The 22,365-nt window shown below is 39.5% G+C and overlaps 1 protein-coding gene across 2 annotated transcripts; it reads right to left on the bottom strand.

Annotated features, from left to right (window-relative positions):
- Positions 1–106: 106 nt before the first annotated feature.
- Positions 107–21,708, bottom strand: LOC138042310 (EF-hand calcium-binding domain-containing protein 6-like). Of its 2 annotated transcripts, none has more exons than XM_068888160.1 (24): positions 21,313–21,708; positions 19,338–19,411; positions 18,666–18,763; positions 16,572–16,646; positions 15,927–15,993; positions 13,527–13,741; positions 13,051–13,188; positions 12,859–12,932; positions 11,666–11,895; positions 11,083–11,148; positions 10,540–10,622; positions 10,170–10,280; positions 8,640–8,750; positions 6,332–6,514; positions 5,915–6,092; positions 5,459–5,512; positions 5,035–5,105; positions 4,387–4,538; positions 3,731–3,960; positions 3,409–3,495; positions 3,058–3,143; positions 2,820–2,916; positions 2,482–2,550; positions 107–454 (listed from the first exon to the last, which is right to left on the bottom strand). In XM_068888160.1, the coding sequence occupies exons 1-24, from the start codon at positions 21,545–21,547 to the stop codon at positions 239–241; spliced, it is 3,000 nt and encodes a 999-aa protein (XP_068744261.1). In that variant the 5' UTR covers positions 21,548–21,708; the 3' UTR covers positions 107–238. The 2 variants fall into 2 exon arrangements, with proteins under 2 accessions (XP_068744261.1, XP_068744262.1); XM_068888161.1 differs by having other exon boundaries at positions 5,915–6,089.
- Positions 21,709–22,365: the final 657 nt, after the last annotated feature.

Here is a 22,365-nt window from a genome sequence, read left to right as displayed (position 1 = left end):
TGTGGTTCTCCGCTATTATATCGTACAATTGTCAAGAAGTGTCCAAGGACTCTTTGAGGACGTTATGTCAAAGAGCGAGGACAAAATAACAAGTATACATCGATCGCCAATAAAAGAAAATCACGTCTCTAATTTTAATATTTCCTAGCTCAACACTATGAAAATTAATACATTTTCTAGCTAAAACACATGTTTAGCCCGGAATAGTACACAATTTTATGTGTGAGTTGAGTCTTGGCTATTCGCTCAAGCAACGCGTCATAAATTCTACATACGAGATTCGTCCCGCCATGTTTTCATCGAGTACCGAAAAAATGTGAAAGAAATCCTCTTCATGTAAGGAAAAGTTGGACTTGATCATGGCGGCCTTAAAATCAGACACAGACACAAAACCATCGCCTAGCACATCCAGTTTCTTGAAAGTTCTTCTTAGTCCCTTCCAGTCGGAAATCATCTATGATACAAAGGAATAAATTTAAAATCGTCAGTTCTCGGTTTTCACCGGTCATGTTGGTTGGCAATACAAGTCAATTTATTACCGCAGAATTTGCATGATAACAAAGTTTAGTTTCCAGCGGAGAGACAGGTTCTTGTTCTTGCCAACCAACATGGCCGCCGTGACGTCACAGCCAAACCAACATGGCCAACATGACGTCATGCAAATGCAAACCAACAATGGGGAGATTCAGCATCAGGTTTATTTACGGCAAACAGCCTACGTCAGACTAGAATTTCCGTTTCTTTTTCCAAAAACTCAAAGAAGGTAATTTGATTTAAGCTCAGTTGTTGCCTGTTACCCACAGACATCGAACAACGTCTCAAGAGGAGAGAGCGACAAGTGAAAATGAGAGAAACTTCATGCTTCTGTGATAAGCAAACAGCCTGGAGTTTGCCGTTTCACGTAAACGTAATGTTAAGTCTTTCTTGTCATGAAATAATGCGCCGATCAAATCAAAACTTCAACATACCCCCCACCCGGGCAAACCCCGGGCATTTGACTATCTTCTGTGCCCGAGGAGTGGGGAATTCGACCTTTGCCTGCGTGGGGTGAGGAAAATTGAACCGGAAGTGTCAGGTTTCAAATGATTTCTTTTTTTCGGGCGCCGAGGTCGCTATCAGCTATAAAACACGTGTTTGGACGAGATGGAAGAGTTTAAAGGAAGAGATGTAGCATTTGTGAGCGATTGGCTTACAAAAAAGGTCTGCAAAAGGTCTTTATTAAAGACGGCAGGAGCCGACGACGATTGTTCTTTTGTAGGGTACAGATAAATCCGACGATAGGGTAGGGCATTTGAACACCATATTGGCCCGAGGGCGCGGGAATTTGAACGATCCAATCTTCAAAAGGCTTTGCCGGGGAGAGGGGTAGGGATGTTCAAGTTTCAAGTTGATCGGCGCATAAACAAATCGAATGTGGTTCAGCGTTGTCTATACACAGCGTGATCAAGATCGTGGCACAAAGAAAGAGCAAGCGTTGGCTATTCTCGCAATCTGATTGGTTGCGAGACACGTTGACGCGACTGAGCAGCGATGTCTAGACTATTATCGCCAAATTAGCTAATCAGAGTGCGACATCAAAAGAACGTACTTGCACACTTATACTCATGGTTACTGAGAATCACCAAGAAAAAATGAGGGGACAGAGAGGGAGGCTCAGAGCGTTGGCCGGGATATGTCATGTCCACAAAAGTTATTTTTAGAAGTCTTTGTTCTAGCGGAAGTCTGTCTTCCGAGACGTTCGCATGCAGTCTTGCCTCGCTCACAGGTTCTTAGTGAAAAGAGAAAATGGCGGCGCACGTGTAAGGCTGATGAGTATTTATTTTCTTTCAAACATCAGACCGAGGTTAGCTTGCATGCGGACGTCTCGGAAGACAGATTTCCCCTAGAACAAAGAATTCCCCTCGTCTAAAAATAACTTTCGTGGACATGACATATCCCAAGGGCTGGACCCGAAGCCTTCTTCTCTGTCCCCTCATTTTCTCTTGCAATCACTCATTTTTACCCAAACGAAACGCAGGTGGGCCAGCTGTCTTCCAAACCGAGTGTAATGACCAGTCTCCCTTCATTTTTTCTTTCCCAGTGCCTAAGGAACCATTTTCTAGCAAATAGTGCAACAAACGCAGTGGAAAAGTCCAAAATCGTACTTTATAGCAAAATTTTGTTCCTGTTTTTTTTTTCGGCCTCTGTAAAGAAAATGGCAGCTGCTATTTGCTTTGGGGTTCCCTCTTAAAAGCATGTTAAACTATATTTTCCTTGATGAGGAGAAAAACAACCCTAATTTACTGTTGCACCATGCTGATGAACTATTTTCTGATTCTCAAAATTAGGACTTCTGTAATGCCAACAGTGTTTGGCTTGCTGATCAAATTTATCAGCGTGGTGTCGTACTTAGAGATGAAAAAACTCGCGATGTCAGCAATTAAACTTAATTAATCAGCAACTGACAGGCTACATTGCGTTTATTAGGAGTAATGCCCTCACCTGATTTCGAATTTTCCTCACAACTGCATCCATAGTTTCCTGGGCACGTTTTCTATTCGAATAAGCTACCTACACACCGGAAATCAGAAAATTGAGACTGTCACATCACAACTATAGCACGCGCCATTCAAGAATGGAAGTACGTGATAAATACTAAAAGCTTCGTGTTTACCATAATGAAGAATCAGTTGCACATGAAGGATGGATCCAAAATTAGCGAATTGTGTACAAAAACAAGTCTGAGTATTCCATCATCGACAAGCTTAACCCAGCACAAATTTAAAACCATTTATCGATTTGCAATTCCTCACATACCTCTGAAAAATAATTCAACTCACCTGGGTGAGAGTACTGGGTACTGTCATGCGCACAGGTTCTTGCGCTTTCATAGGTAGGGTGGGAAGAAAATATTTTAAGAATTCCAGATACCACACCCTATAGAATGCAACACAATAGTTACGAAATTAAAGTCCATCAAAATTGGCTTAGTATTACTGTGGAATTGGCACAAAGAACGTTAAATCACAAGATGTGGCGTTCGAAGTTTCAATGAATGAGCACAGACAATGCAATCACCTGGAGTTTTTCCTCCTGTCAAACTTCCAGCAAAGACTTTGGCGTTCATCGTCTGTAACATCCTTACAAAATCTACCCAAAACTCTCTGTGGAAATAGTTCAGAGGGCATAACTGAGAGCTACTTTAAATTTTCTTTATATCTTAGTTATAAAACTACCTGGAAAGACTGATTGAAAAACCGTCTAATTCAGAAAACCATTCGTTGCAGTGAACAATTGCTTTTTTACAATAGGAAACTGTATTTAAAAAGAAAACAATTTTCTTGCACTCGAATAAGCTTTTTATTCCGGGAAACAACGCAAACAATAACTGTTCTTCATTTTAAATCGATACCAAAGAGTTTGTATTACCTTGAAATCATCAAAGTCCAGTGTGGCACTTCCATCGACGTCTTTTTCCGTAAAAGCATCTCGTAGTTCGCTCCATTTAGCACACACCTACAAGTTACCGTAAATAGTAAGCTGCACATTATTTAGAAAAGGTTATCAATGCCAGGAAAGGCCATTCGATTGAATTTCAGTTACATTATGGAACAACAACTAAAAACGAAAGCGAAAACGTGCGCGAACAACTTACAGTTGGTTTTCGATGTTATTCGATTGGTTGAAAAACTGACAGAGATTTTCTGGCCAATCACGAGGCACAGAACAGTGATTTCAAAATGAAAGGTACCTGTGGCTTGATTCTCTTAAGAATAACTTCAGCAGCTGGTTTACTGGGCTTCGTAACTGAGGGAGGACGAGTCTTATCTCCTGTGGGGGGTCCTGTCAGCTCTTCCTGTTGAATTTGGGAGGGAGAGGTAGGAAGTCCCTCAACGTCAGCCTCTCTCTCTTCGGGAACCGGTTCCAGTTTTCTGTGCATAACTGACTTGGCATACTCTTGCAGAACCTGTGACAAGGCCCCTTTTTCACAAAGGTGCGAAAAATTGAAAACGTTAAAAAACATTCATTAAGACCTTTCAAAAGGTGAAAATTTCCATTCTTACTTGGATATTAATTGGATTATTTCCAGCGTACCACTACCTTCAGAGTAAGTTGAAACTCTTCAGGTACATCAATTTACAAAAGTTGAAGAGACTTTTAAGCCATCCCAGTCAGTATTAGATGTCATCTAACACTGACTGGATAAATGGAATGAATGCGCGAACGAACGAATGAGCGACTGAACGAACAAAGATGAGCAAAAGATCTGAAAAACGAACGAAGAAAACCGTCGAGAGAACGAAGGAGATGGATCTTGAAGTTTTAGTTGAAAAATAAGTGGAACGGACAGTGTCCAGATAATCCGTTCAGGGAAAGTGGAGAAAGGATTACCTAAAGTCAACTTACCCGATGGTGCTCCTTCGTTTCCATGCGATGTCACGTTAAAATTCAGGAAACTGTACTGTACTAATTCCTCGAAGCTTACAAAACCATTTGCTTCAGATGGCAACTTGGAGAACAATAAATCGATCTCTGGTGAAGTGAAGTCAATATCATACCTGAAATGGAAAACGTTTTTATAAGCATAGTGGAAAGGAAAACCATGACAACGTTGCTGCTTCTTGACTATCAGTTGAGTACAACCTACAATCCCCTGAGTTGTTTTGATAAAAGAATGTCAATTAAGTTGTAAGCTATTAAGTCCTCTTGTAAAAGATGTTGAGAATTCACGAAGGTGACAGCCAACACAACACAGTACTCACATGTACGCTCTTTGGCACAGTGACTGTAAACAACGGCACAAGGCCAAAAAAGGAGAGAGGAAGACCACGTTTGACATACGTCAAATATACTTAAGAAATCACTGCCCTGAGCATAGATGAAATGTTACACCATGCGATGGGCAGAGACGATTGGAGAAGCAATGTAGTTGAAACAGTTGACCCAAAAGCCCAAATAACCTTTTCAGAAGTTTGACACAATACTCGCGGAGGATTTGCTTCGGATTTGCTTCGGATTTGTTACTGTGAACACACATGCATACAGAAGACCTACCTTTCCAATAATCTCTGAAACATTCCTTTGGATATAAACCCCTTTTTCAGTTGGTCCATTCCTTGAAAGGCCTGCGACAAAAAAAAACGAAAAAGCGTAGACTCAGGCGAGTGGGATGTTAACATTTTACTACCCAAACCTGAAGAAAGAGCGCCAAAGTTTTTTGAAAGAAAAAAAAAATTACATGATCATACTATCGATCGGATTTTTTTCCCCAGGCTATATGCGCACGTTATTAAATTCTATTAAATTATTGATATTGTTTACATTAAATTCTATCATTTTAAGACTAGGAAAAGCACAAGGTTAAGCAACAAAGATCACGGGAACTATGAATCCGAAGGACATATATAGATTCCATAGACAATATACCCTAGCATGCCCAAGATATTACTGACTTTCTATTAAATGAAAAAATACAAACCTTAAAAATCGCTTGAAACTTTTCTGTAAGTAGTTCCCGAAGAACAGAAAATAACTGCAAGAGCAAAATCCTTTGTTAGCAAGAAAACCTTTTTCTCACGCTATCTCTGTCGTGGAAACGTTTCAATGATTGTGCAAATTAGCAGGAAAAGCAAAAAAAATTTACGCTTCGCGATGGAATGATTTGTATATTTTAAAACCTTTTCCTACCTGACGACAAACAGGTTCATATTTAATCCACAAGTTAACTTTTTAGCGAGTTCTACCAGGCGTTCAGATTTAGAGCGCGGCAAAGAATTGTCACCAGAATGAAAGAAATTGACAATAAGGAGAGGCCGGAGGAGGCATACTTCCGCCATGATCTTCTCAAGTTTACTCAGTCGGATCTGGCTAAAATGGTGGAGAAGTAAGGAGAGGGAGGGTTATCGGGTACGTATGTAGATTGCTATGTACTAACTGCATGAGCACTCCTTGGTGGCGTCTCTTTTTTTCGAATCTCTAGCTCTGTGGCACTTCTTTCCAGTTCTTTTCGAGATGCAGGTCTCCGTGGAGAGGTCACTTCTTTGGGTGAAGTCGTTGGTCGGCAGCTGCTTCCTCGAGGGCTCAGTACTTTGCCATTGCTTGACGAGGCCCTGCTGAGGTGAAGAAGACCGGAAAGTGACACTCATTTTACATCTTCGTAAGATGCTTGACTGCCGTTTTGAATTTTGAAAGCACAAGAAGGTCTTAGGAATGGGGTGGGCGATGTAACATAACGAATTGGTAAAAGGTCATCCGTTCGAAAGGTGGCTCGTTCTCCCCGGCCGGGCAACTTCACTGCAGGCTGCTTCGAAACTAATCTTATATAACTTATATTTACTGTTCAAAATTATACCTTGAGGAGCTAAATAATTCCAAAAACTGAGCGTAAGGAACCAAAGCGTGAGTGGAGTCTGCCAATAACGGACGCACAAGTAATTTGATCTCTTCATCGGTTATCTTTATGTTGAATCGCGTTTCCAGCAAGTCTTTGAACTGGTATCGTTTTACCACCCCTAGATTGTCTCTATCAAGCTGCCTGCGAAGATAAAAGGCAAAACAAAACAGTACGTAAAAGACAGAAAAACGCACTCACAGGAGTGTAGAGCAATTGTTCGAAACGGATAATACCATAATACTCTTTTGAATAAGCCTTGTTTTTGTTTTCTCTTGCGACCATTGTTAACAGGAAACAGGAGACAGGAAACAATGCTTATTCAAAATTTGGGTGGAAAAACAAAGAGTATCATGGTATTTTCCGCTTCGGCCAATTACATCTCGAGGTAAATACAACTGCGCGTAAAAAGCGCGAAAAAAGAAGACGTTTAAACGAACGTAGTTTTGCTTGAGAAAAGTGGCACGAGCTTTCGGTCGTTGAGGGAAAATGACGTAGCATATAACCGTAAGATGAACAAATTTCTACAGGCACTCAAAGAAAAGCTCTAAACGCTCAGCGACTAAATATAACTCAAGCTCAAGAATCCGATCGAAAACAAACTTATCACAGCAGAGTAGAAAACCAACAAACTTAAACATTTTCTGTGGCGACATCAATAATTTGAACCTGGAATAAATGTGAAGTAGGCAAGCGCTCTCGCCACAGCGACATCCCCCGTTGTAAATAGGTTATTTGCAACCAGTCTCTAGAGATACCGATGACAATGGTGCGATTGCTGGTCGGTGAACAAGCTAAAGAGAGATCTTTTGGTTTCATTCACCAAAATGGCGGCGATGACAGAACGTGAAAACCGCTTATGTTGCTTATTTTTTCTGCGGAGCGAGCGAAGTGAGTCAGCAGCAACATAATCTGGATGTAAGGAAAGTATGTAAGCTTTAACGAATTCTCGAATTCGCAACTTTTTACCATAATGCATTACCTTTAACCAGAATGCATTGCATTCAGCCAGAATGCACTTCGTCACGAACAACTTAAAAAATAAATAAACAATCTCTACTACGTAAATGACGAGGCCGTGAATTTAGACAGATTTTAAGTTACACCGTTTGCTTTTTTCTTGCAGAAAACCCTGACATCTGAACTTTGACCTTCGTATTTCATCGTTTGGCGCAGTTTCTCCTTCTTCGGGTCGAAGTTTTGAATCATAAGAACTGTGATGAAATTGTAAATGGTTTGAACCCAGGAGTCACATCTTGACTGTGAAGATGACTTCCGCTCAGGTTGTCAGTCAATGTCATCTCAAACAGTCCTTCTCAGGACTACACTCACCCGGACGATCGTACCTTACTTATGTGATGAAATTGTTGTTACTCAAACTTGACGATAAAACCGTAAAAAACTTTGTTTTCAAATGTTTTACGATTCACGCAATCGAAACTGACTTAAGTCAAGCTTGTCATGCGCTTCAAGCCGTGGCTGCTGATTATAGCTCTACACACATTTCTTGATGAGTACCAAGGAGATTTTCTTTCTGACCAGTTTCTTTCTGCATATAATAGATCATTTTACAGTTGTGTGCTTAGTTACCTGGCCTTTGAATGAAAGTGAGGCTGGAGTTGATCTTGCTTTGATAGAAACCTCACAGCTTTTCTTATGTAAGTTCCTACTTATTAGCATGACAACAAAATCATTAACATAAGAAAAGCAGTGAGGTTTCTATCAAAGCAAGGTCAACTCCAGCCTCACTTTCATCTGAGGAATCTTGCGATTTTGTGTTCTCTTTCCCTTTACATTTCCTCCACTTCTTCTCAAACTCATTAATAATTCATAAGCCAAAAACAAAAGAAATCACTACCGTGAAGAAAGTTTGGGTATGTGGTCTTAATTAACATAAAATTTCGCCAACTTTGATCCCGAATATCTCTTAAAATAATTATTCCTTTGAGAAGCAATATCAAACACTCGAAAGAGTGTTCCATCAGATATCCAACCACCTCGAAATCGGTTAAAAAAACTCGGCCTTCGGCCTCGTTTTTCAACTCGCTTCTCGGTGTTTGGATATCCGATGAAACACTCCTTCTCGTGTTTGATATATTACATCACGGTCTGGATAGGGGCTGTTCCGGGTTAAATTTCGGTACCTCCGTCGCTGTGGCTGTCACTATCACCAAAATGTACCGCAGCATTACTATAGATACACTAGTCTTAAAGGAATACCCTCTTTAGGACGGTTAAGAAGGAAGAACATTGTTCGTAACCGTCTTACTTGAAAGCTCCAAGAAGGGCTAAGAAGTCGGACTGCATGATATCCAAAAGCCGAGCTTCAGCATCGACCGCCGATGTGCTACCGATAGCTGAATCTCTGCTGCTGTTAAACCTGTTTAACAAAACCATGAAAGTACGAATGAAACATGTATTGAAATGTCCACGGATTACACACTAAGAGCGCTTTCCATTTGGCAGAACTGACCGGCCAGAGCAGGCATTTGGAAGGATTAACTCTACAACAACACCTTTAAGTTAACACACTTCAAGGATGATTACTCCTCCAGAAGAATGCGAGGGATTATCATGCAATTGTACCTTCAAATTGTTGCATTTTCGTTGCAAACCGACAGGTCTGGCCAGCCAGTTCTGACAAAAGGAAAGCGCCCTAAGTTCTCTAATATGATCTAGAGTTTGCCATCTTGTGTAAGATAACTTGCGCAAACGATTTCTACTCTTGCGGAGAATTTGTTTTCAGTAAAACATTTTGCCCAACATCTTGTTGGACACAGCAGTGTACAGAAAAGACAGAGTTCGCAAAAATCAAAACTCCTAATTTGCATACTGAACAAGCCTTGCAGGTGCTGCTCATGCTCAGGCACTTCTTGCACGTGTCGCACGTGCAGTTATCGATTCCCGTGACGTCGAAATGTTGATTCATTTCTCTATTTATTGTTCATTCATTTATTTAATCAATTTACCAACAAAGTCAGGTAAAAACACAATATGATAACATTAATTCCCCTGCAAGGTGGACAAATCTGTACGAAGGAATAGTTTTTTTTTTTTATCAAAACTATTACAGGATTTATATTTTAAGAATTGTTTTTATTAGCAACGCAAGCATAAGCGAATAGGCCTTTTTCGATATATTAAAATTCAGCTTGAAAGAGAAGTTTAGAGGACAAAGACAAAGGAAAGTGGATGATATGTAAATATTTTTCATATTCATTCCAACGCCGTGTTTCCATTGTTTTTGTCCCCGGTGCCTCACTATCAAGCTGAATATTTGATATTTCGAAAATGGCCTATTGAAGCGAGCGACTGTTGCTTGTGTTTTGACCCGCCCCTTTCAACCCCAATCCTGGATACACTGTTTATTATGTGCCTGCTCTCACCGTTGCTAAGTTTAAACGGCTGGAAGTAATGTTTAAACACGCCAAACACGGACGAGTAAAAGAAAAAAGACCTGGAAGACTGCATTCCAAAATTAAAGGCTACCTGGAACGCAACAAAGTGGGTATTTATCAAGGAACAACAAAGACCCTTCGCAAGAGCAATGTTCCTTTCAGGTCGACTTAGCTAAAATTCAGTCACTCGAGTCATGAAATGCAAATGAATATGAAGCATTACATCATGCCACTGATGGCATTATGTAATGCTTTATGTTCATTTCCATTCCATAGTTCATCTATTTCCCTTCCTGGGCATTTAGGTTTCTTGGGTTAATTACTGGGTTTAACAAATTCATCCGATTAGTCAAAAAGGGCATTGAATATGGATGAGTATTTTAAGAATATCTAAGCCTCACCTGTGTTTGGGATCAGCTAAGATAGACTGCAGTCTTCCTTTTTCTGAGCGATCAAGGAACAAGTCCATTACCTTCTTGTATGGCACCATGCTTTGTTCTTGCATGCCACACCTATCCCAGGGCAAAGAAGGATAGCTTTAAAGTACTGGCCCCAGTTGTTCAAACGGTGGATAACTCTATCCACTGGCCCGGGATAAATCACTGTCCACCGTATACATAAACACAAGCAAAACCAATTGAGTTATCTAATAAATAGAGATTTATCAAATGGATAGCGCTATCCACCCTTAAAACAACTGGGGCCTGAATTTTAAATAAATTCTTAACAGCAAGTTCGTCAGAATTGTGGTTACGCTACGTTTTTTCATACCTCTGCAGAAAACGTTCAACTTCTTCTGGACCAAGCTGTAAATGATGCTCTGATAACGCTCTGCGGAAGTCCACCCTGGTGATCTGATGCCGAAAGTACATATATTGATCAACGGGGAAGACACAAAGATCACATCTATTCATTATGGTTGCTATCGATTTTGCTTTTTTCCGTAAACGTCAATCGTCGGGTTAAACTTGGATGACTTTCCAAACTCGTTTAATTAATGAAACTGAATAACCTTTAATTTTTTGCTTGCCTGCCTACTAGTACGTTAATCGAGGAGGAATTATAAAAAAAAGAGATAAGCTAGAGAAGGAGGATAATCTCTCCATTCAGATCGACACTAGTACTAACTGGAGTACTATTTTTTCTGCTTGCTACGCGTCAAAATTTGATCAAAACGAAAGGTTAAGGACTTTAAGGTTTTTCCCACCCTTAATCCTTCATACGAAGATAAATAGTTCAAAATCAACAACAAGACTGAATAGAAGAAGCCACCAGACCGTCTTCAAAGTAGACCAACTATTTCAAAATTAGTACCTGCCCTGTATTGCCAGGATCGTACTTGCGACATGAATTCAGTACTGCATTGTAGCCCTCTTTAAACTGAAAGACAACATCAGTATATCCTGGTTATTAGCTAAAGAAACCAATGAAGAAACCAAAGGGCCAGTGAAACTCGTGAAAGAAAGCCTAAAATTGTTTTCCTGGTATTTTCATCGACTTGCCCTTCCATGCGTTTTGAGCTGTTGATTGCACGGTATTTTGCCACAACTTTGCAGAGAAAACAGTACATGAACCTTCTTTCAGAATCAACTGAAAATATACATTTTTGTTTCAAATTACTATCTGTTCATCAATAGATGAGTTTTCTTAGATTTAATTTCTTAATGATTTATTTGGCTGTCGATCTCTTGAAATGAGATTTTCATTTAAAAAAATGACCAACAGACAAAGAAATAGATAACAGTAATTATAATAATTATAATAACTAACAACAACAAATATGACGATGAAGATGATGATGATGATGATGATGATGATGATGAAACCTTTTTAAATTGAGCTTCGTTGCATGGATAATTTGCCACTCAATGAAAAAACCTTGGGTCTCACATGTTACCTTCTGTGAAAATAAATTCATAACACTCTCCAATTCACCATTCTCTTTTTTGTCTTTTTCTTTTTCTTTATCACTGTCTTCGTCCACACGTGTCGGTGCACTCGCTTTTTCTTTTCCTTCGCATTCTTCCGCTTCCTTAGAGACAGAAATCGTTTCTTCTTCTACTTCTCCTTTTTCATTACCGGCTATGGTTGGAGGAGGTGGCTGTTTTTCTTTTCTGTGCAGGTGTTCTGTGACAGCGAGACCAAAATCAACACTGACGAATAGATTACTGAGAGCTTTCCTGCCACGCCAAGGACACACTTGAAAGCAGCCCAAAAATGAACACGTTTAATTGGTTATTGAGGCAGCGTTTACACGAACGCGGTTTCATTTGTAACTGCATCGTTTTCGATGCGGTTACGCCTTTTGTTTACACGACACCGATCGAGACCGTTGGCGAAACCGGGTCGATTTGAAAACGCTGCCAAAAAGTAGAGCGTTTTTAAAACGATACGGTTTCATCTGTCGTGTAAACGGCGAAACCGCATCAATTTGAATACAGTTACTATTTTGGCGCGAAATTTGCATTGTTTGTGATTCAAAATGGTGAATTTAGCACGTAGTGCAGTGCTCGCTTATACCATCACGAGTTTGATTTTCTGGCGAAAACGATTCCGTGTAAACACTTTCAAACCGTATCGATTTTGACGCGGTTTCGAAGTGATGAAACCGCGTTCTAAACGTTGCCTGATACCATGAGAAAGTGAGCTAAGCAAACTTCTATAGTGCATTTTGCAATGTTACCTTATAGAGAAACAAAGAGCGGAACTTTCTATAAACAAGAGGCTACACGTAGCCTACACTCTGTCCGACGGCCTTTCAGCGGATCTTTGTTCCAAAAAAATCTTTTGATTTCGCTCGCCTCTGATTCTAGGAGGCAAGTTGTCGAATCCCAGCTTCTTAAAAACTTGTGCGTAACGAGAAAATCGATAAAAGTCAGGAAATCCATGAAAAATCGATTAGTAACGGTGAGAGTCAATTGTGTAACTCTGTTCATGCAAAGCAATTTTATTTTCATTTGAATGCTCGAAGTGACAGCATTCAAACACCAACCCAGAAATGAACTATTGCAAAGCCAAAATAATCTATAAAATGTGCAGTGAGTAAGTAGATCACCTCAAAACACATTTTGCACCAGCTGCGACACCTACCGCGAAAAGGATTTACTCCTAGTGTCTTGAAGAAAACTGATGAATCCACGGCCCCATGTCCTGTCTTATCGAACCTTCAAAGAGTAACGATAAAAAGTGAAATTTTTTCGACATTATTTAATGAAAGAATAATTATGATGAAAAGATTACCGACAAAAATAAATGGATGCAATTATGATCATGTTATCTCACCTGTCCCAGACTTTCTCGAATTCTTCTTCATACATTTGGTAGCCTAAAACTTGCAGAGCTGTCCTCACTTGTGGTTTAAGTACGATGCCGTCCACATCCAAACAAGATGGAGGAAGAATGTTCTTGTACGAAAGTGTTCTACAAAAAACAAGTCATTTTACATAGGTCTCAGGATTTAGCCCTTTTGGTTTAAGGTCACTTTTCTAAGTTTCAGAGCTGTGGCTGGTACTTTCCGGTTTTTCGCATTTGATTTTAGGTTTTCAAGCAACATTTAGTGTCTTTTTTTTACATCCACGAAGTTAAAAGCGGTTTGCAGTTTTTTTGGAAAATAAAATGGACAGAAAGTAAGAGCTCAATTCTGGTTCTGGCCCTAATGCGTTTCCATGGTTTTCTACAATTTTATTTGCGGTTTCGTAGTTTCTAAAAGACTTCCACGAGTATCCTTTACTTGTCTAAATAGTCATTTTTATATTTACCCTAGCTGAGCTCTTCTCTTCAGTTGAGGAAACACTTCTAATGCCGAATAAAATTTGGGAGGTGTGGTCTTTCTCCCTCTCTTAAGTTGTGCATGCTTCTGTTGCAATGCAAGCTCTCTTTGCCTTTGACGTAACTTGTTGGCTGGAAAGTTAGCAAGAACCTCGGACTGCGTTGTGGGTCTGACTACAGGATCAATCCATTCCTTTGTGAGTATCTAGTAACAAAGAAAAAACAATCTTGAGAAGATAACATCAAAGAATTTTATTGTTGTTTCAAAAGATATATATTATATCTCTAGATCATTTTTCAACGAGCATTGAAAACAACTTTTTACTTAACTTATCGCAGGTATTATCTGAGAGACAAATTTTCATGAAACAAGAAATATAAGTGAAAGAAACCGACGTTTCGGTGCATCTTGCGCCATTATCAAGGTTATAAAGATAAAATGCGGTTTGTAAAAAGGCTACGTTAAAAACGAATTTGCATAAAAGAGTGCCAAGCTAATTACATGAATACTTTAGCACGAAGAGAATCCGACTGTACATTCAATGCTGGTTTAAGATATTGAATACACAGCATTTCATTAACAAGGCAGTCAAATTGTTCGTGCATTTCTTGATTACATTGAAGTGTGCTAAGAAATTGTTTTCATGGGAAAAAAGCCGAGCTCGGTCAATCACGCTCTAGAAATCCGAGGCTATGACTCTTTAACATTCAAACTGAATGCGCTTCATTGAAGAAACGACGTGATTTAAGATGGCAACAATAGAGACAAAAAACAGACAACTTTTTTAAAAGACATGTTTCGGCATGCTTATGCCATCATCAGTTTAATGATCTGATGATGGCAATCATCTGATGATCTGATATAACTGATGATGGCAAAAGCATGCCGAAACATGTCTTTTAAAAAAGTTGTCTGTTTCCTACAGAGACAAAAAACTGACAATAAAAGACATTTAATGTCCTATTCAATGAAAATCTAAAGTGGTCCCTTGTGTACTGGCGACAGCCATTTTAAAAAACCTGTTAATCTTTATTCGATGATTGCTCGGGTAAAGTCAGAAAAAAAAAGCCGAGTGCTCCTTTGCAGGAGTGGAATCTACGACTTTCCGATTATCTAGTTCGGATGCTCTACCACCAAGCTATTGGAGACTCGTGGGAGCGACACCATTGTGACTCGGGAATACTTGGAAGAAATCCGAGCGCTCTTTTGCGGGAGTCGAACCTACAACCTTCCGATAGCAGTTCGGATGCTCTACCACCGAGCTATACGAGCCGACTGGTGGGAGCTGTAGGCCACTAAACTAGGTTCCTTCATTTATAGCTCCTTGCACTGCACAGCACTGTTCGTCCAAGTTTAATGCATTGAAATGACTCCTATGCGTCTGCCTTTTCAAGACATTGATGGAACAAATACTAGCGTTCAAGTTCGTGGCAAGTTCACAGTCCACGGCTGGTTTCATGGCCGGGTTGCAAGGCTCATTTCTGGCACTTCGCCACCCACAACGTTCTCCCCTAAGACATTTTGCGGTCTACTACGCTTTACGTCGCTTCTAGAAACGCAAGTGCTTTAGAAAAGCCGCGATTAACACTTGTAGCGTCTTTTTGTTTGTTTGAGAAAGTTCATTAAAACCCATCAACTTTAAAGTAAAATCACAATATACAACATTGTTATGACATTGACGCACAGTCTCAGAAATGAAGACAGCGTTTAAAGTGGAATGCCCTCAACTATTTTATTCATGATTACTTCTATAAAATTAACCTTCAAATTTTTAACAAGATAATTTATTTTCTTTTGATTTAAGGTGACACTGTACTACATTACGTTCCAGGGTGGTTTTTTCGTCAGGTATTTTCTTGAAAATGCGCGGACCGAGCTCAATAGGGGGAGAAAAGATCTTAATTCCTGCGTTAGTGAGGATGTGTAGAAAAAGCCCAGGATCAAAGACACCCATACCCGAATAACGACGACCCCGGCCCGAGCAAAACCATAGATAGCTAAACAGAACATTTTATGTCGTTTAGAGTGAGCGATAAGCTATGTAGCGATGGTGATTTATGATGGGGTCTTCGTTTTTAACTGTTACCCTGGAAACAGGCAACCGGTAAAGTGGACCTTTTTTTTTTTTCTGGGAGTCTTTTGGTTTTGGTCTTTTTGTGGTCTACTTAACAATGTGAATGATCGATGTGTTTTTCTCTTTATCCATTAGTGTAAAAGTTTTTTTTTTCCATTTTCTATCCCATTTTTTTGCCTGTGGGGAGTCTTTGATTTTCGGCTCTGTAGTCTTAGGTTTACGATCTTCGTTTTCCAGTTCTTGACTCAACCATGGTAGTGCTAAAAACATATCTGGCATCTGACTTATTCAGGAAAGTACAGGTACAGTACCAACCTCACCATCCTGAAAATGAGTGACAAAGTTCTCGAATGCAATGGTGCCTTGTGCATCCAAACCAAGCCTTCAAAAACATAAAGGACCACAGTGAGTTCACCCAGATCCAAAATCCACACTAATGAGACTTCATTTGATGCGTTTCCGCCAGTCATCCACACTAAAACACCCGAAAACGCTTTCAAACGTGGAGTGTTTTGAAACCGTAACATTTGAAAAAGCCTAAGTGTGGACACCGACACTCAAGAGACGGGGCGACACGAGGTGCAGAAACATTTTGAAAACGCGTTTGTGTGTGCATTTGAAAACGATGACGTACAAAGCGTGGAAAAACAGCTCTGACAACCCTTGTTTTCATCGGGTTTTTTTTTTTTCGATTCCGTCGCTTTCGCCGGGATGAAAACGGAGAGTTTTGACAAAACAGCATTAATAAGGATGACGCGTACAGGTTTAATGTTGCATGTGATAGTATAATTTTGCTTCAAATAAAAGTGAAGAAACCTTCACCTAATAATTAACCTTTTAGGCCAGGGGTACTATGCACTTGCAGATTTTGCTAACAACAGACGGCAGTCTTCTCAGTGGGGCTGCTCTCCACGGTTAAAGGTTTATTAGACCATTTCACCGAGTTTTATAAATCACTACCTCTTTAAGAGTCCGTTGATTTGTTCTGTTGTCAAATACCCACATAAATGGTACAAAATTGTAGCCAATGCTTCTCTGCAAAGGAAACAGGAAATTAATTAAGGCCAGGTGATTCAAAAATGATATTAAAAAAGGACTCGACACAGATAGTAAAAATGATAACAAAATATGACATGAGTGAGAATTCTAAAAGTAGTAAGGAACTAAACAGCTGAAACCAAGCTTAAACTTGAAACGGGTGATAGGGGGGACTCCCATATGAAAAAGGGTTGGGATGCTCGTCGTCTCGCTTAGGGGTGTAAATTTCGGATTTTGATCTCACTTAGGGTATTCTGGGCAAAACGCCAGCATATGTAGACGTGAAGGTCTCCTTTAGGATTGCGCGCGAAGAAATATAAAAATACATATTAAATACGTTTTAAATATGGTCTCTTTTCAGGGTCAAAAAGTCCTGAGTCATGCCCAGATTGGTCTCCTTTAGGGGTTTAATTCAAAATTTCCGACGAGCATACCCACCCCTTTACATGCGATGTCCCCTTTAAAGATATTCAAAACAGGCATGTTGTGAATAATTAGAAGCACTTCATTAGTGTACGACAAAATAGCAAGAATCAAAATTACAGTATGCTATATCCTAGCTAATGATAAATAAAGAGAGACTTATTTTTAAAAAACACCTGTTTGTATTGCCTGAAATAATCTTGTACAGGCACCTCTAAGAGTGACATAATCCAATATCTGTTAATTAATATTGTCATTGCACTGATGCAATTGACTATATTATTATTATTATTATTATTATTATTATTATTATTATTATTATTATTTATTATTGTTGTTATTATTATACTTCTGTATTAAACAACAGAGAGGTTAACGATATAATAATAATTATTGCTGGATATCAGGCCAAGGAAGTGAATGACTGAACATAATGCAGATTGAAGAGAGAGATTATCCACCAATCTGACTTATACACGTAAAATGCAGCAGTGGGCAACACCCTCCAAGATCTTCAGAATTCTAAACTTTAAGCCCGAAAAGAAATAAGACGGCAGCTCATGAAGGAATAGACCCCAGTATTGCCTCATCATCACAGGCCATTGGGATGACCACTAAACCACGGACGCATTGCGCGAAAGATTGACGGGGAAATATGCATTAAAGAATTGTGTGCGTGACCGGAAACAAGTTTTAGTGTTCTTGTTGCACGCAATGCAATATCCGGTCATTGTATGATTTGGAAACATATCTTACCAGGCTAATTACATAATTTTCTAATTCTCCCGCAGGGCCGTAGCCAGTATGAGGCAAACCGAGGTACTTGCCTCAGTCATTTTTTGGTGATTTTTTTTAGTAAAGCATGATTCCAGTGTTGCCTTCAAAATGTACTCATCATAAACACCTAGTAAATACCTACGAAGGGAATTTAACCATCGACATTGCCTCAGTCATAACTTTTTTCTGGCTACGGCCCTGTCCCGATATTGTTAAGGAGGCTGCAACCAGTTTTAACGCTTCCAAGTGACGCTCTTAGAACCGGGGGTAGAAGGATTGGCACCATAACGTTGTATCATGTATTGGCAATATTGTGGTACCAAATGAAACACGAATTATTGCTGAACAAGATACCACCATGGCAACGAGCAAGCCGTGTAAAAACACCCTTTATTTTGTCTTTAGTTGCTTATATCTCAAAAACGAACTAGGTGACGTCCATTTTTTTATTTCTGAAAAGCAATCAGAAGGGCATAATGAAACTTTCTGCAAAGTTTTAAAAAATTCTGTCTCATGGATTCAGAGCCACCTTATTTTGGTGATTTTTTAAAGGTGGCTCCGAATCTTCAAGACAGAATTTTTTTAAACTTTGCCGAAAGTTTCATCGTGGCCTTCTAATCACTTTTCAGCAATAAAAAAGGGGGGTCACGCAACTCGTTCTTGAGATATGAGCAACTAAATCCAAAATATATGGTGTCTTTGCTGGGCTTTCCCACAAGACTAATTTCTTTATTGATTGATTTTTTTTTTATATAATAATTAGACTGCAACTATTATACCAGCCAGGAATCTAAAACAACAATGCCGATTAGTCACCTTGATATGTTTCCCTTTCCCATCGGATCATTTGAACGAAAGGCTTGCCGCAATCCTGTGATTCTTGCAGGCAGCTTTTCACGGATAAAACCTTCAAGCTGATTGAGAATTAAACAAAACACATTAATAAAATGATCTGCATCACTGTAACCCTGAACTTATCACAATTTATACTGTACGTAGCTCTGCAGGGCAGGATTCATGGATCTGCATGCACATGCATGCATGTATTCAGTACATGTAATAATTGACAATTAACTGGAAAGGCTTTATAAAGTCAATCTCCTCAAACGTACATATATACCTAACATTTTGCTACTCATTGATAGCTTGATTTAACAATGAATCTTATGCAAACAGGAAAGAGTGTTTACTTAACATAAAAATATTATCACAGTAACAACAAAAAACTTCCAAATTTCACGCAAAAAGATTGGTCACCTCCGTGTATCACAAAATAACAGCGAAAATGTGTCATTCTTTATCCAACATCACTGCTTTTGAGGAAGACATAGCTTTCTATCATACTACAGTGTGCTCTTCATTTCCGTAAAATTAAATATCCTTGGAAGGATTCTTTTGAAAATATAAAATAATCAATTTTCCATCATTTAAGACATGCAGGTACACATTGTCTAACTATTTTGGACCAAGCACTATTTCATGACCTACTTCTTCTGGTGTCAGTTTGTATGATGGTGTTTCCCATAGTCCAGTGCTGTTGCCTGATATAGCTTTCCCTTGTCCTTTATGAAAAAAGAAAAGAGAAGTGCTTGATTTGAACAGAAAAAAAGTCCATTACTAAAAGCAGGATTGGCTTCTTGTACGTGTAAAGTACCTTGAACAAGAACCACAAAAAGCTTTCTTCATCTTCATTATGATACGGCGCCCCATCATCATAATCATCAACACCATGGGTCATCGTCAAAACGTTGTTATAAAACACCATGATCACTGATGAGTTTAGTGGCTGCCAGACAGACACTGAATCTCAAGAGCAAACAGTTTTTTTTTAATTGAGCAATTTCAACCTGTTTGATAATTTTGCTGCTTGCTTACATAAGTAAGTTGCTACCTCATATCACATTTCTGGTGCGACAAAATTGTGTTGCGCACAACACGACTGGTGTAGCGCATATAAATTATCTCTCTGCAGCTGCATCAGTTACAATTAATTGTAGTTAGCTGAAATTGAGACAGCATTTAAGTGGAAATTAAAGGGTCCATTCACATGGAGGTGGGGGACACAATATAAATTATCTCTCTGCAGTTGCATCAGTTACAATTAATATTTGTAGTTAGCTGAAATTGAGACAGCATTTAAGTGGAAATTAAAGGGTCCATTCACATGGAGGTGGGGGACACCAGGTAACCAATCTGAGACAAAGGAAAGGAAAGGAAAGGAACTTTATTTTAGTGTCTAGTTTTACTAGTACCGGATCGAGCACTAATTGGGAACACTGTAAACTGAAATCATTAAACAAATATTAATGCAAATCATTGGTCAAATGTTGGTTTTTGAGGAGAGGGGAAACCGGAGTACCCGGAAAAACCTCTTTTTTTTTTTTCTTGACTGTGTTCACATGTGGGCGGGGTACCTAATCAAGGCGGGTTACCCAGTCAGCCAGGCTGAGTAACCCACTTAGGTGGGGTACCCCACATGCCTGGGGTGATTTATCTTTAGTTTGAACATTCCGCCAATGCATTTGGAAACCTCACCCCAGCGCCCCGGGCTAAAAATATTGCATGTGAAGGCTTGCTTTTTTTGACTACGGATAGGCGGGGTACCTCACTTACCCGGGATCCCCCAACAGGCCCTAAAATGCCTCTCGTTTACATACGACACTTCCGATGAAAAATAAATTCTTCATACACCTATTTCAAAAAACGTTGTCGGAGAGAACGGTGAATGCCAGTTGTCGAATGGAGATTGCATGACCGAAAGGAACTGTGGTTTCCATATTTGGTACGCAAAATTTCAGTCGTATGTATGGAGCGGGCATCATGGAAGATTATTTTTTATTAATATTCAATACCCACATTTCTTTTCAGTCGTGCAACCGACAACATTTTTTGAAATAGCTGTATACGAAAAAGCGATGATTTCGTTGAAACGTCGACCAATTGGTGGAAAACGAAAACAACGCCAAACTGTCGTCGTTTGTGTGAAAACATAACAAATGCGTGTAATTGACTTCGAATCGATCCATCCAACGTTTCTTTCTAATTCAGATCGTCCTATCGTCTAAAATTCAAACACTTAATTAATACGCATATATTTTAATGGAATAAACCACACAAGCAATAAACTTTGCAATATCCAATAGAACTACGTTGTATTCCAAAAATCATGTGGCTAATTTGCTACCGCTTGTGAGACAGACCCGAACGCCTTTAATAGAAAATCAAAACACCGCCGTATTGAAGTTAAATGTAATATAAACAAAGACTACATGTGGCCATGACTTGAAAGCCACAATGATATTATTAATCTTTTTGTCTTTTATGAGTTACCTGCATAAAGAATTGTAGAATAATTTTTAAAAAAAGTAAGTATGGATGAGTGATGTTATGTTTTCCTTATACTAAATATTACTGCATCGATAACAGTTGTCTATACGCTGAATTTTGTGACTTTACAACTTACCGATCGGCCATGTTAAAACTCTTGAATGCTTTGGTGCTTTCGTCTCAGTTCTCCTCCGTAAAGGTGGAAGAGAATCATGTGCTTGCACGGTACTTCCTTCACGAGAGTTCCCACGGATTTGTAGTCTGGCATTATTTTCGGCAGCTGATGGTAGTCGCAAACCAGGATGTTCGATCACCGGTAGAGCTAGCAACTTGTTTGGAAATTCTTGTCTCGGAGGAGCTATTAGACTCATCGTATTTTCTTAAGTTACCCGTTGAGTCATTTTGGTGAAACAGCTACGTAGTTAGTAGCTCCTTAGTTTGCAAAATTGTTTTGAAGAAACGGACGAAACATCGAAGCGGCGTTAGACCTTAAATCTTGTGGCGACAAGGAAACCGAGTTCCATGGTAACCTATAGCTATACACACGGGAGTCACGCAACACCCCAAGGACAGCTTTTGGATGGTCAGTGGAGTGGTGTAAAACGCAGTCCACACCCAAGGATTAACTGTGATGACCATTTAATTAGGGGTACCAGAATGTCTGCTGTCGAATATAGTGGATGTGTTGAAAAGTGATACGAAGACTCGGGGACTCGGGGACGTAGGGAGGTGGTGACGTGAGGACTTAAAGGACGTGGGAACGCGAGGACGTGGGACGTGGGGCGTGGAAACTCGAAAACTTCAGGAATCGGGAACGAAGGGACATAGGGACTCGAGGACGTGCGACATTACCATTTGTTTAATTTTTCATCATATTTCATAAAATAGGAGACTCAGGACGGCAGAATAACGAAAAAAAATTGCACAGTCTCGCGCGACATTTTTTCGTCATTCTGGCGTCCTGAGGTTTCAGCCGTCCTGTTGCGTAAGCTACCTACTGCTAATTTGAAAATAAAGCGGATCAAAAACTCAGACCATTAATTATCTGGTTTTTCGTAGTTTGAATCCATCATTTCCGTCTTCAAACAGCTCCAGTACCATAGACGCTACAAGCACTTTTTTGTTTTGGTGTTTTAACCCCTTTTTTTTTCAAATTTATCGGCAACTTGAACTTGAATCATTATGTTTC

The sequence above is a fragment of the Montipora capricornis genome, chromosome 3, assembly GCF_036669925.1.
Source record: "Montipora capricornis isolate CH-2021 chromosome 3, ASM3666992v2, whole genome shotgun sequence".
Taxonomy (NCBI): domain Eukaryota; kingdom Metazoa; phylum Cnidaria; class Anthozoa; order Scleractinia; family Acroporidae; genus Montipora; species Montipora capricornis.
Note: the sequence above shows the minus strand (reverse complement) of the source record. Positions and strands in the feature narration are given on the sequence as shown.

Bases quoted from the DNA above. Each gene is read 5' to 3' on its own strand.
- LOC138042310 (XM_068888160.1), bottom strand. From the start codon at position 21,547: ATGAGTCTAATAGCTCCTCCGAGACAAGAATTTCCAAACAAGTTGCTA. The intron at 8,751-10,169 runs GTGAGGCTTAGA...TTTGTTAAACAG, and splicing joins TTAGCTGATCCCAAACACAG to GTTTAACAGCAGCAGAGATT. The intron at 5,106-5,458 runs GTTTGTATTTTT...TTTTTGTCGCAG, and splicing joins AGTTTCAAGCGATTTTTAAG to GCCTTTCAAGGAATGGACCA.